Here is a 13,033-nt window from a genome sequence, read left to right on the forward strand (position 1 = left end):
GAGAAGTGACAATGACAAGGAGATACTGGCCTTCATGACTTTATTGATCAGTTATTGGTTGTGCAAAAGCAGGAAGCAACACTGGGAAAGGTAAGACGATTTGCAGAGTTCAGTCCATCAGACGCTCCATGTCTGAGAGCACAAATATCGACCAAGTAAATGAATGACAAATCTGAAAAATGAGGCTGTCTGTACTTCTAATTTTCCCTCTTGGATGGTAGTTAACCATAATGATGCACTATGCCCATAAATAAAATAATTCCCAAAACAAAACATTAAGTTACCACATAATACTGTGTAAATATAAATAGCCTAAAAACTCATTAAATAAGACATGTAGTGCGGATTAATAAAACTAAAGGCCGTGAAAAATATGCAATGGCAAACAAGGTGAAGTCAAACAAAGATTCTTTGGCAAAGATGTAGTTTTGCTTTAAATGAGGTTTGGTCTAAACAAATCAAAAATAAGGCAAGTGACCAATCTTTACCACAAGGCTCTCTGCAGGTTTAAGGCTCGGACAAAATTAAGTGGAAAACAGTTAAGTCTCTTATCTCACCCAAGTAACAAATCAATAGTTTTTTTTTTTTTTTCCTAGATTTTGACTTTTTCTTTGACTACTAATACAACCGGCATGTCTTTCATACCAAGCACGTAAAAGTAGACAGCAACTTACTGGCATTTAAATTGCGCGTGTTTGTGTGTAATAAATACTAAATAATTTAAACCATACACTGCTTCATCTGACAACTTTCCAAGTAAAATCAAGCTGTTTTTAAATAAACATGATAAATCTGCATAAGCGAACATTTAATCAGTGTTTCATACAGTAAATCCCTTGAGGTTAACGCTCTATTCATCTTTCTGTGCAGTCCACAGGATTTTGATCTAACCACAGTAAAATGCCCACTATTTTCAATGGACAAAATCTAAAATTTCATTATAGTTTTTTTTTTTTTTCCCTTTAGACAGTAAAGTTATAAAATGGGGTACACAATATTAACACCTGATTATACTTCTAACACACATGAGCCTTTGCGTGCTGTGTGGCAGCAGCAGTAGCGTAACACATGAACACGTGGACAAACATCCGATGTTTTGGCCTAATACGCTGCGTTGACTCATAAACCACACACACAGTGCACGTTCCACACCAGGGCCAACGTGGAGCTTGGTTAATTATTCACGTAAAACAAAATACCAAAGGAAACTAAAAATTGTTTTTGGAGAACCTGGGCAGCATGCACTAGTGATGTGGAGTGTGTATGCAGGCTCACGCGCGTTCTGCTTCTTATACTCGGCATGAGAGAGAGAATACACACACCTATCAATCAGACTGGCATCTTATTTTGTAGGGTGGATTCACAACATGTCCACTTCCTGTCCAGGGCTGTAGTCTAGACCGTCTTTGTCGAGTCCAAGTCAATTAAAAAAGTGAAGTTTGGATCGAGTCCTATTTGAGAATAAGACATTTAGGCGGTTAGTCTAGACTGGTCAATCAGCCAATGAGTGAGCAGGACTCCTGGCCGACGAGCAGGCCAGAGGCGGGTCTGCAGTTTGGGCAAGGTTCAGGCCGGCGGCACACACCCACTTGTGCATTTTAGTAACAGCTTTAAGTAATTTCATTGAGTAATATTTTGGCAAATGTACATTGGTTTGCGATGTACCGAACATACAAATGAAGAGTTGAGACTTGGACGACGCTGCACCAACAGTTTGAGTTGCCAATTAACTCCTTTGTCACAGAAGAAGCTACAACTTTTCCAGGCTTAACTAACAGTCTAAACTCTAAAAATCTTTCTCGGACATTCAAGACAACTGCCACTGGGAATTTGAGCCAACCATGGCGACTTGGCCGAAGGAAACTGGGGCTTCACAGCTCCACCATGGTGACATCAGCACTCTGGTACGCCATGACGTAGCCGCTAAAAAAAAAAATTTTATGAGTCCAACTCATAAAAACGATTGTCCAGAACTACAGCCCTGACTCAGAACACGGTCAGCTATCCCTCAAAGGTTAAGATCTTTCCCCCAGGTTTAATCTCACGACTAGTGACACAAAAGAATTTCTCCTGTGGTGATTTGTCCGGCCCTGGAGTGGAAACCAAGCTGATGGTGGGGGGGAGGGTGTGGCGCGGGAGGCAGGATGGGCGGGGCGGGGCGGGGCGGGGCAGCTGGGAGGCCACGTCTATGTCCGTAGGAGGCTGTGCACTGTCTGGAGCTGGGACTGTGACAGGACGAGGCGGTGGACCTGCTCCTGGCCGCGGGGGCACGGCACCATGACCCGGCCCACCAGCACCGTGTCGCCCTGCTTCTCCTCCTTCGCCTAGGACAGAAAAATGTAGGATGTCAGAGAGGGATCCACCAGAGGCTTCTCATCTGGGCTTTCCTTACTCTGTCCTCTTCTTGACAATTTTACTGTTGTGTCTAATATGTCAAACAGAGATCTCCTCTTAAAACTTTTCCCTCTGTGATTGCTTGTGGAAACATTTGATGTCTTTTATTTACAGTTTCTATTCCTATGTATCTCATATTATTCATTTAATTGTTTTTTACCTCCCCTGTCGATGTCCTTTGGTCTAATTTTCGATGTTTATTATTATTACTATTTACTGACGTGAGCAGAAATCCCTTCTTAGCCAGTCTGTGTTGCTGCTTCTAATATTTAAGGGATATGGAACCATCTTACACCTTTGACTTTCGGGTTTTCACTGACTGTGCCAACTCCACACTCTTGCAGGGTGATGAATTCAATGGCAGCTACATGACAGCTGCTCCACAGCTCCCGAACGTACATACAAAAGTGCAACTGAAGTGATCGTACAGTACATGTGAAGGCTGACACGGTTTCATTACAGCCTCCAAAGTGCTGCTCAACTGGACAAATGAGGCCCGTGACATCTAAAAAAAAAGAAACTACTCAGTGAAGCCGAGTGAAGGCCTCTGAATCACAGGGTGTCACTGTCTTACCTTTACAAACGAGGTGGAGGGGAACGTGGCGAAGTCGGACGACACTCGAGCTCCAGGCTGCTGGTTGACGACGTGTTCGGCGACCTCGTCCTGACAAGAGACGAGGTGGTCAGTCGAGGAATGACAGCCTGCTTCATAAATTAAGACATGCCTCTGCACAAACTACCAAAAACCTTTGATAGCATAAAACATAATAATCAGTTTAAAGTGTGTGGTGCAGTTTTAAGAACCAGCAGCAGTGCTCGACATGGCCACACTAAGCTTGGGGATGATTTTTTCACCTTTTCTTAATTCAAATGTCAAGACAATTTGAAAACTGGCCTTTGGTTTTCCTCGGCAACAAACCACAAAACAAACCGGTCCATAACAGTCTTTCTTTACCTCCCCGCTCATATGTTCATACTCGACTTTATGGAATATTTCTGAGCAACTTGAATCTCTTATTTTCATGAATAAACTGTGGCATCATTGGAATTTGCAATTTTGCACAATAACAATGTATTTTATATGTTTTTCACTTGTGCTGTGTGTGTGTGTGTGTGTGTGTGTGTGTGTGTGTGTGTGTGTGTACCTTCAGTCTGTCGAGGGTGTCATTGAGGGATTGTAGTCTTGCGGTCTGCTCCAGGAGCTGAGCACTGGGGGTAACTGGAAAACACACATCATTAATTATTAATTACGAGAATGTGAGATAAAAATTAAACCCAGTCATGCCTGAGTGTCTGTTAACGAGGAGGATGTTCAACTTGCTCCTTTTTTGAAAACTCAGCTTCTTGATTACTTAATTTTTCTTAAAGCATCGTAAAGATGGCTTACTGACTGACAAAACACACACCATCTATTTCACTAACAGACTTGGCTTGGCTGGAGTCAGCTGTTTACTGGATGCATGTGTTCACTGAGCTTTTAACAGTTTTATTAGAGCTGGAAGCTGCGGCACATTTCACCCTAATAGATCCACAGAAACATGTAATATTTTCACACTGCTGTTTTAAATCCACTAAAATTGTATTTTAGTGAGTTTTAAGACATACAGAGACTCCGTCATGGTACTGTGCTGTAAAAACCAACACGACTAAATGTTTTTTTCTAACATTAAAATGCATTTTGCCATTTTGCCCAGGTCTCCCTGTTGCTACATTACAGTGCTTTCCAGGTGCCATCTCACACACACACACACACACCTGGGGATTTCCCGGTGATGTCCACCACCTTGACGTTGGCACTCATCTGCAGCAGGGTCTCCAGCAGCTGGTCGGTCTTCCTGTAGAGGGCGCTGGACAGCACCTCAGGGCGGCCTCCGTCTCTGGACGGGAGCTTGGCCACGTGGAGAGGAGGCAGGGCGGCGAGCTGGGCGCGCATCCTCTCAGCCTGCCACACACACACACACACACACACATTTCAGCCTGAACACTGAGCTTCCACAGAAAAATAACAATAAATAAATAGTTTGTATTAAAAACAATTTGTGAGCCTTTGCTTTCATGCCTAAATCCTCCGTGACGTTGTCTTGTCAGTGCTGTGCAGGAGGTTTTGGGGTGTTTAGCATTTGCTGTGGAAGAAAAATCAGCATCAGCAGCAATGATGGAAATATGTTAAAGAAAATAAAATGAAGAAACATGTTTGGCAGGTAAGGCCCATTCAAAAACTGGTGTGAATTTCCATGTGGTGTTCGAAAGCTGGTTTCTCTCTCGTTAGACAGAAGTGATGCTGGGATGTTTGCAACACTGTCCTGTTAAATCTCTTAAAACTCACTTTTATCATTATGTATTATTCATAGCCTCTTCTTAACTGATGGTACTGTAACTCAATTATTTTTACCTGTTTTACTTGATTCGTTTTAACCTAATTGTGTTTCTTAAGTTTTGGTTCTTATTACTCATGTTTTTTTATTATTATTATTATTGTACAGCACTTTGTGACTTTTGAAAGGTGCTACACAAATTCAGGTATAATTATTATTTTCTATGTAGCAATAAAGTGATAGAAAACCCAATGAGTTCAGGACTGACTTGAGGTCTGAATCTGTCCAACAGAGGAGGAGAAGGACGGGACTTTGAATACACTTAAAGCATGTTGTTGCTTTAACTTCAAATAAATTCACCACTGATCTGCTGGTGATGGTGAAACGTGATAATCTGTGTAACAGGATTCATAAACAGCATCAGCAGCTTCCTTCATCTCCTCTGTCGGAGGACCAAGACAAGTCACATGATCAGATGTTGGGGTGGCGGCCGCACCTTCAGCCTGTTGTTCTCGTTCTTCAGGTGTTTGATGCAGAGTCTCTGAGCCTCGATCTGCTGAGTCAGCAGGGGCGAGTCGATCACCTGGACGCCCGATCCCGAGCCCACGCCGGCCATCATGCTCGCTGAGGGGCAACACAGTTACAAGTTTGACCTTTTTATGTCCCGGGAAGGTTTGCAGCCACAGGCGGCTCGCTTCACCTCAGACTCTTACACCTTTACACCTTTACACCTTTACACGGCTCGGAGCAAACACGCCTGCAAGTCCAGGATCAAACCCACTAACATCTGAGTCACAACAATTCACTTTGGCAGAGAGTTTTTAGCATGCAACATCTGCCATTTTTAGATTTCACACCAGCGGCATGCACTTTCTCCCCCCTGCTTTCACTATCAAAAAGGGGCTCATTAATTTCCTAAAAAGGAGGACTCATCACCCACGACTGTAACCGTATTGGGTCTTGGGTCGACATGGCCATGTGAGTGTGTTTAGCATGCTTTTCAAAGTTAAGGTAAGCCAGTTGTTGGTGAATGCAGGTCCTCAGGGTTGCAAGTGCTGATGGTTCAACATGCAGGAATTCATGCAAGACACAAGACCTAAAGGGCAAAAACTGTGAAATATTTACAATCTACATGTTAAGTCTTATTGTGGTGAATGCCAGATTGACTAAAGTTATTATTGCACACATCTAGGATTACACTGTTGATAATCTTTTAGTCAAAACGTGCAAAATTAAAACACCAGGTAATCCTAATCCAGGTTAGTTATTCTGACAGAGGAAACACCGACAGCATGCAGGGTTAACTGAAGACGGAGGTTCAACACGAGCGTGCGGATACCTTTTGGATCCTCTGCAGACGGAGCACGGAAAGTGAGGGATTAGAGGGGAAGACAGAGAAAAGTGAGGAAAAAGAGGAGAAAGAGAGCGAGTCGTAGATGTTAGGGTCAAGGAGAGGAATTTATTCAGCCTCGGGGGGGTTGAGATGATGACTCAGCGCACATGACGAGGGTCAAACAGACTTCGTAAATACTTTTCATGGTTGGTTTTAGCCTGGTCAGGTGCCTCAGGTGTGTTTGGTTACGTGTGTGTTCTGTACAGACGCATGGACTTCATTACAGTTTGTCTCATCGAGTGTGTTCATGCAGCCCGCCGGCGCTCACCTCCTGCCGCTCCTGTCACGATGGAAGCGATTCCAGACGGCGAGGTTCCCCTGAGCCCGTCGATGGTCATCTTTGATTGGCTGTTGATGCGCTGCTTAAGCTCCGCCTTCTCCGACTCCAGCTGGTCGATGTCGGCCTGCAGGGCGTCCATGGTCTCCTCGAACTCCCTGAGAGGCAGAAAACATCACAGTGTTGTCAAACTGGTACTACTGTAGGGCTGAAAAACTAATCAAAATATTAGTGAAATCGCAAAATGGTAAAATGTGTGACAAAATGTTGCTAAAAATCAAGTTTCAAGGCCTACAAATGGCATTTTCCAGATGTAAGAAAACATGTATGTTTGGTAGAGACCGCAGCGAAAACCACACCAGCATCATTTTAATAGCTTTTTCAGTGAAAATGCAAATCATAATGGAAAAATGATCATTCCTACTAAAATTGAGAATCACATAGCAGCCACAATGTCAGGAAAATTAATCACAATATGATTTTTTTTTAACCATAGCATCAAGCCCTACCTGGTGCCAACTCAGAGAACTGCACTTGAAGTGGAATTAAATGAGATTTTTTCTATGTAGCAAGCACTGTGTTGTTTGTATTTGAGTTTATGAGTTTATTAGTATTTATTTATTATTATTATTATCAAGTGTGTATTTATCAGAACAAGATATTTATTCACATTTTCAATCAATTCATGAGAATTTTTTAGCAGGATAATTAGTCTTAGCAGCAGTTGAGTCAGGTCAGTCGTGTCAAGGGCTTCATGGCTGCTACTTTCACATTTTAAGTGAATATTTGAGTTGTGCATTATGAAAACCCTCCTCACTTCTCCTTCTTCTTCAGCAGCGTCTGCGTCTCGTCCAGTCGGGTCTGGATCTTCTCCACGCGTTCGTCTGCGTCTTTGGACGAGCTGTCGAGCTTCTTCTCCAGCAGGCTGAGCCGGACGTTGGCCTCGCTCAGCTCCTCGCCCTGACGGCACAAAGTCACGTTTAGACAGCGGACACTATCACTTCTGTCTGTCTGTGGTTCACACACTGAGGGTCTGAGACTGAGGCACGGGGCTCGCTCTCAAACAACAGCAACAAGCCAAACTCCTGAAGGAAATCACCCCAAAATGAAGATTAAAAAATGAACAACAAAAGGTAAGAGGAGACATCGGATCGCCAGCACTTCCTCATGTTTGGAAGAAGTCACATCACAAAATGAGCAGAAGCCAAATGACAGAGAAAGTAAATTACAGCAGTCACAGGGAGGGGAACTGAGTCGGGTTTGAGCTCCTCGTGGTACTAAAATCTCTAAACTGAACCAAAACTGTCCAATAACCACGATCCACGAGTCCACAAACTTTTTGGTTCCCTTGTAATCTGAGCAGTGTGGAGCTAAAGGCACCGAATACAAAAACGTGAGCGCGTGAACTCTTCCACTGTGAGTCAGACCCAAGAAAATCACCTGTAGGTGAAAAGTTCTAAATAATCCAACTCACCAGCAAATCTTTCTTATTATTCGGTTTAATCTGCCTGCAGTAGCAGAGGAGTCTTTCACGGAGGACAAAACAATGTCTGTTAGAAAGTCCATTCCTTATCTGAGGTAGCAGGTAACATAAAACAAATGCTAATCATGACTTGCAAATCATACTCCTAATCTATAATTTAACTACAATTTACTAGTCCTGCTATACTTTTTGATCTTCATTTGGTGCTTCATTTCATTTTTTTGTGTGTTATGTGCTACATCTGAGCAGGCCCGTGTGTTTCCCCACCTTGATCTTGAGGGATTTCTTCAGCTCCTTGATGACCGTCTCTCTGTCCTCCAGCTTCAGGCCGAGGCCTTCTGCGTCTGTGATTTCTGCTCGCAGAGCCGCTGCTCGCAGCTCCACCGGCGGCAGGTTCTGAGGGAAAAGGTCAAAACCGAGGTGAAAACCATGTCCCGCTCTAATAATCCAACTCTGGCAAGCTGGAACGTAATCGTCTGTCCAAAACGTGGTGAGGAACTTGACGACGGAGCTAAAACACCTGCCATAAACCAGGAGGGTCACCAACAAGCTGCGGCTAATAATTTAAAATAATACCTGGCATTTTTATATCAATAAATGTCAGTTTTGCTTCTCTTCATTGCCAACACATTCATGATTCAGCTATAACTCAATTTGCCGTTCTAATTTTATTGACATTAATGTTTCCTCTATAGTTTTGTTTCCTAATTATGTCTTCTTTTGTATAATTGTGGGGGATTTTTGTTTTTTGATTATTTAACTGTGGCTAATGAGTTTCAGCTTTTCACCTTGAAACTTTCCTATAACTTTCCAAACACTTGAGCGGCACTGCTGCTGTGGCATTACCTTGTTCTGGGGCTTCTCCGAGTCGTACTCGCCCTCCTGCATGGCAGTGGCCATCTTGTTCATGGTTGCTATGACGATGCCGCAGGACTGACGCAGGCACTCGTAGGGGTTGGCACCCTGGGAGCCGTAGATCTGGAAATGACAGCATGGATGTTCATAACACTGGGACTGATCAAAGAAAAACAAACATGCATGCTTTCGACTGGCTTCATATCTGGCATTTTGTGTCCACGTCTGATTTAAACCCAGTGCTTATTAAGAGGTCATGTGAAAAGTTTTACTGGTTATTACAGTTGATAACACTCTTTAGTTCTCAGTTTGTTTCAATTTATTCAGACAATTAACTCTCATCCAATTCTAATGAGAGATTGTGTCTTTTTTTCTGGTGATATCACATGGTGAGTTCACTTCGTTCCTCCATTTTGGGCACAATCGAACTTTTTCATAGTTTAAAGCACCTGAAAAAAATATTGCCTGTTTTAATGATGCCTGTTCTTTATTGAGCCCTATTAAAAAATAATAATAATAATAATGTTGTGAAAAATGTAACTTTACCTTTGAATCTTAACACCTTAGTTATAATCTTATCTTATTTTATCAGCCTTGGATTCATTCTGTGTTGCTCCAAGTTAGTCTCTGTGATTAAGAATCTAATTTTTGAGGCTGAACTCAGTGGTAAGAGCACACACACACACACACACACACACACACACACAGAGTACCTGCTCTCCGGCCTTGAAGGCGACGTCCTCCAGTTTGAGGGCCGACAGCCCCTCCTGTTCGCCCAGAGGAGAGATCATCTGAGCTCCAGCCGCCGCCACCTCCTGCAGCACCGCCACCACCCAGGTCAGGTGCTTCCTGCAGTCTGACAGCGTGTCTGAAACCTGGGGAGGGAGGGAGGGGGGGTTCATGTTATCGTCATTATCATCAGGATGCGACACCAAAATCATCGAACCAAAATTATTTACAGCAGCATCATCACAACTGGTCTATCAACGATTGTCTTTCAATTAATCATGCTGTCTAATGTCAAAAATAAAAATACCCATCACAAGCGACCAGATCCCGAATCAGATCTTACAACTGCTTCCTTAGTGTGACCACGAGCCAAAAAACAAAACAAAAAACAAACAAAAAAAGATATTCATTTTATAAAAAGTACACTAATCCTGTGAGGCAAATATTTGGTTGTTTTCCTTCAAGAATGACTAAAACAGTTACTCAATTATCAATCGTATGATTACTTGTTGATAGGTGAACTGGTTAATGGATTAACTGTTTCCGCACTGATTAGTATCATCATCATCGTCATCGTCATCATCATCATCATCATGTGTGGGACAGAAAAGGTCAAAATCAAGGCTATATTTATGTGCAATACCCAGTTCTATAATGAGATTTTTTTTCCTATTTAAAGGTCAGCACCAGGAGTAATAATTAACATCATTATAATCGTCACCGTCATCGCCTTCGGAAGTCCGACAGCGGTTCGAGAAAACGTGGAGAATGTGGAGAGGCGGTTGCCACGGTTACCTGCTGTCCGAAGCCGAGCGCTGCTGGGATGCCGGGCACGTCGGTGCCTGGCATTCGCCGGCGGATCTTCTTGCAGAACTGCCGGATGTCGCTGCAGGACGTCTCCAGGTCTTTGAGCAGCACGGCCAGGTCGGCCTTCTCCTGGCCGGCGTGGAGGAACGCTCGCAGGCGGCCCACCTCCACCGCCATGCAGTCCAAGGCACTCTGGGTAAACTGCGTGGAAACATCAACATCACACATTAATATTTGTAAGTGTAACAGCACGCAGGTTGAATTTTGTAAACGGGAAGAAGCCACAAGCCACACCTCAGCCTCTGTGGCTGAGAAATGTGACGATGCACTTTAAATTTGAAAAACTGCTTTACAATCTGTAGTTCCTCCGGCAATAGTCAGAAAAATTGGAAACCATTTCTGATTTATGCTAAAATGCATAGGTATGTATCGGTATTTATGGGAATTTCTTTCATTCATTTTAACTACATTCCCTTGTGCTACTGCGTCAAATTGAATTTCCCCTACAGGGAATCAATAAAGGCACATCTTCTGCTATCTTGTCGTAAAAGCAAGGACTGAAGTGCCCTTGAAAACTTAGAATCCATTACGATAATTTAGTTTTTCCCTCCTGAATATTGCATCAATGTACCTCTACTATCTAACGCAACATCAAACTGCTTTTATGGTGTGGTGTTTCTTGTATTTATGTAGCTGTGTGTGTTTGGAAAATGTAGGAAATCACTCATTAAGAGCAGAGCTGGCAGACTGAGTGGGTACACAAACAAAGCAAATTACAAAATAATTCCTGAAATGCATTCCACATCACAAACTGATGATACTTTAGCTGTGTAAAAAAAAAAAAAAAAAAAAAAAAAAGTAGTGGATTGTTCCTTTAATTTGTCCTCGGACAAGGGCCAGTTTGATGAGATAGGGCGGGACGTCGTTTTCCTGATTGGATTTGATGGGCGGACTCACTCTGATGTGATCAGCCAGCTGCATGGTGCAGTCCTCGCTCTGCTCTGCCAGGTGGATGCTGTACAGGTGCTGAGAGAGGACAAAAAGGACATCAGCGCCAAAAAACAACAACAACAAAAACTGAAGTGCAGGAGCGATGTCACCCGATTTTACCCAACCCGACTTTACATTTAGCCGGTGAGTTTTAGTTTATTTTCAGAGTTCATCCTGTTGATTTATGAATAGGTGGGAGAGGCTATGAGATAACTGTTTTTGTCTACTTATGTACCAATAAACTGAATTATTTTTTTGCAAATTAATCTCAATTTGTCGATACAGTCATCACCCAGACTGGGCAAATGCAGCGTGCAATCGACGACCAAACTCAATAAATAACTTTCACTTCACTTTTCAGCCACTCACACTTTCTGTGCAAACTTTTTAAATAAAGAAACTTGAATATGTTGAAAACACTGCTGTGGTATCAACAGTGGAGATTAGGGAAACCTGACCATTGGCAAATATAAGCCACTAGAGGAGGAATTAGGGAAACATTCATTTCCAATTAGATAATAATGGCAAGTTATATATACAAATCAAGAATAATCTCCCTGTAAAGACACAGGAACAAGCTGCACTCTCTGATTTACTGATCATATATTAAATTTAGGTTTGCAGGTACATACTAACCTGACAATGTGTTGTGAAACATGCTGTTTGTATATTATTCTGTAAATAAATTAACTGCTTAATGAATAAATCTGTCTGTCAAACCTTATTTGGGCCGTGTGTAGCTTTATGTGTGTGTGTGTGTGTGTGTGTGTGTGTGTGTACCTGATAATACTTGATGGCCTTGGTCAGCGGCTCCACGTTGACGGTCTCGTCCAGCTGGTCTTTGTGCAGCAGGTCGATCAGGAAGTCCAGCGAGCGCTCGTGCACGCTCATCTCCGGGTACAGAGAGCCGATCTTCTTATAGACCTCCACGCTGCACTGACCCAGAGCCCTGACACACACACACACACACACACACAAGTGAGTGGGAATCTCAAACGAAATATGTCGAGCACGGTCCATTCAGAGCGAAAGTTAGTTAAAAAAAAAGGGAAAACAGAATGCTATAACTGATTTTACTCGAGCTTATTTTAATTTCTCAGCACCTGTCATAATTTAAAGTACCTTTAAAGGCAAGAAAACCAAACCCAATGAATATATACACACTGTGACAGCCTGCATCTGTGTTAAAAACCTGTGTAAATGGCTGCATCATGTCAAATCAGGAAATCGAAATCATGTCAAAGTATTTTTCTATCTATTCAAAACAGTTTCCAAAGTCTGTTTGATCTAATTTTTTGCTGCAATTTGGTGCTCGATCGTCAGGGCTGGCAGTGAACTTGGCTGCCTCTTGCATGCCACGACGATAAAATGCTTAATTGCCTTAATATTTTCATGCACATCTTCCTTATTTGTTAATGCTTGACTTGAGCTGTAGGTGAAGTGAGCGATACGTGCAAAGCTAAGACATCATTTTGTTATGGCACAGCTAATGCATCAACATTAAAAATCCATCCTGAAATTGGGAAATAATCCCAAATCAGAGAAAGAAATGGGTTAAGTTAGGTATGGAGGCACCGGAAAACACAGCGTCAGGATTTCAAGAAGTGATGATTGAACTTTGTGAATTTTGGCTGAATACTATTTCACCTGAATTCACTTAAATGGAGTCTCACATCATGGTAAAACGTTTCTGAAATGGCATCGTGGGATCACACACACACACCAGCGAGTGCAGAGCATGACTGACAGTGTGTTTTGAATCACAGTGTGTTATCTGTGCTGTGAGGAAA

The 13,033-nt window shown here is 42.7% G+C and overlaps 1 protein-coding gene across 3 annotated transcripts in view; it reads right to left on the reverse strand.

Annotated features, from left to right (window-relative positions):
• Window positions 1-23: 23 nt before the first annotated feature.
• Window positions 24-13,033, reverse strand: part of dctn1b (dynactin 1b) — a 53,400-nt gene continuing 40,390 nt past the window's right edge. For 2 of the 3 annotated variants that reach the window (XM_030044248.1, XM_030044251.1), the window contains 14 exons: window positions 12,024-12,192; window positions 11,211-11,279; window positions 10,242-10,454; window positions 9,431-9,592; window positions 8,709-8,840; window positions 8,130-8,258; window positions 7,197-7,339; window positions 6,371-6,537; window positions 6,049-6,060; window positions 5,206-5,333; window positions 4,150-4,336; window positions 3,540-3,613; window positions 2,969-3,058; window positions 24-2,324 (listed from right to left, as the gene is read on the reverse strand). In XM_030044248.1, coding sequence (XP_029900108.1) covers window positions 2,187-2,324; window positions 2,969-3,058; window positions 3,540-3,613; window positions 4,150-4,336; window positions 5,206-5,333; window positions 6,049-6,060; window positions 6,371-6,537; window positions 7,197-7,339; window positions 8,130-8,258; window positions 8,709-8,840; window positions 9,431-9,592; window positions 10,242-10,454; window positions 11,211-11,279; window positions 12,024-12,192 — 1,813 coding nt within the window. In that variant the 3' untranslated portion in view covers window positions 24-2,186. The remainder of the gene's footprint in view (window positions 2,325-2,968; window positions 3,059-3,539; window positions 3,614-4,149; window positions 4,337-5,205; window positions 5,334-6,048; window positions 6,061-6,370; window positions 6,538-7,196; window positions 7,340-8,129; window positions 8,259-8,708; window positions 8,841-9,430; window positions 9,593-10,241; window positions 10,455-11,210; window positions 11,280-12,023; window positions 12,193-13,033) is intronic. The other variant, XM_030044250.1, reaches the window with a different exon arrangement.

The sequence above is a fragment of the Myripristis murdjan genome, chromosome 22 (genome assembly GCF_902150065.1).
Source record: "Myripristis murdjan chromosome 22, fMyrMur1.1, whole genome shotgun sequence".
NCBI classification, from domain to species: domain Eukaryota; kingdom Metazoa; phylum Chordata; class Actinopteri; order Holocentriformes; family Holocentridae; genus Myripristis; species Myripristis murdjan.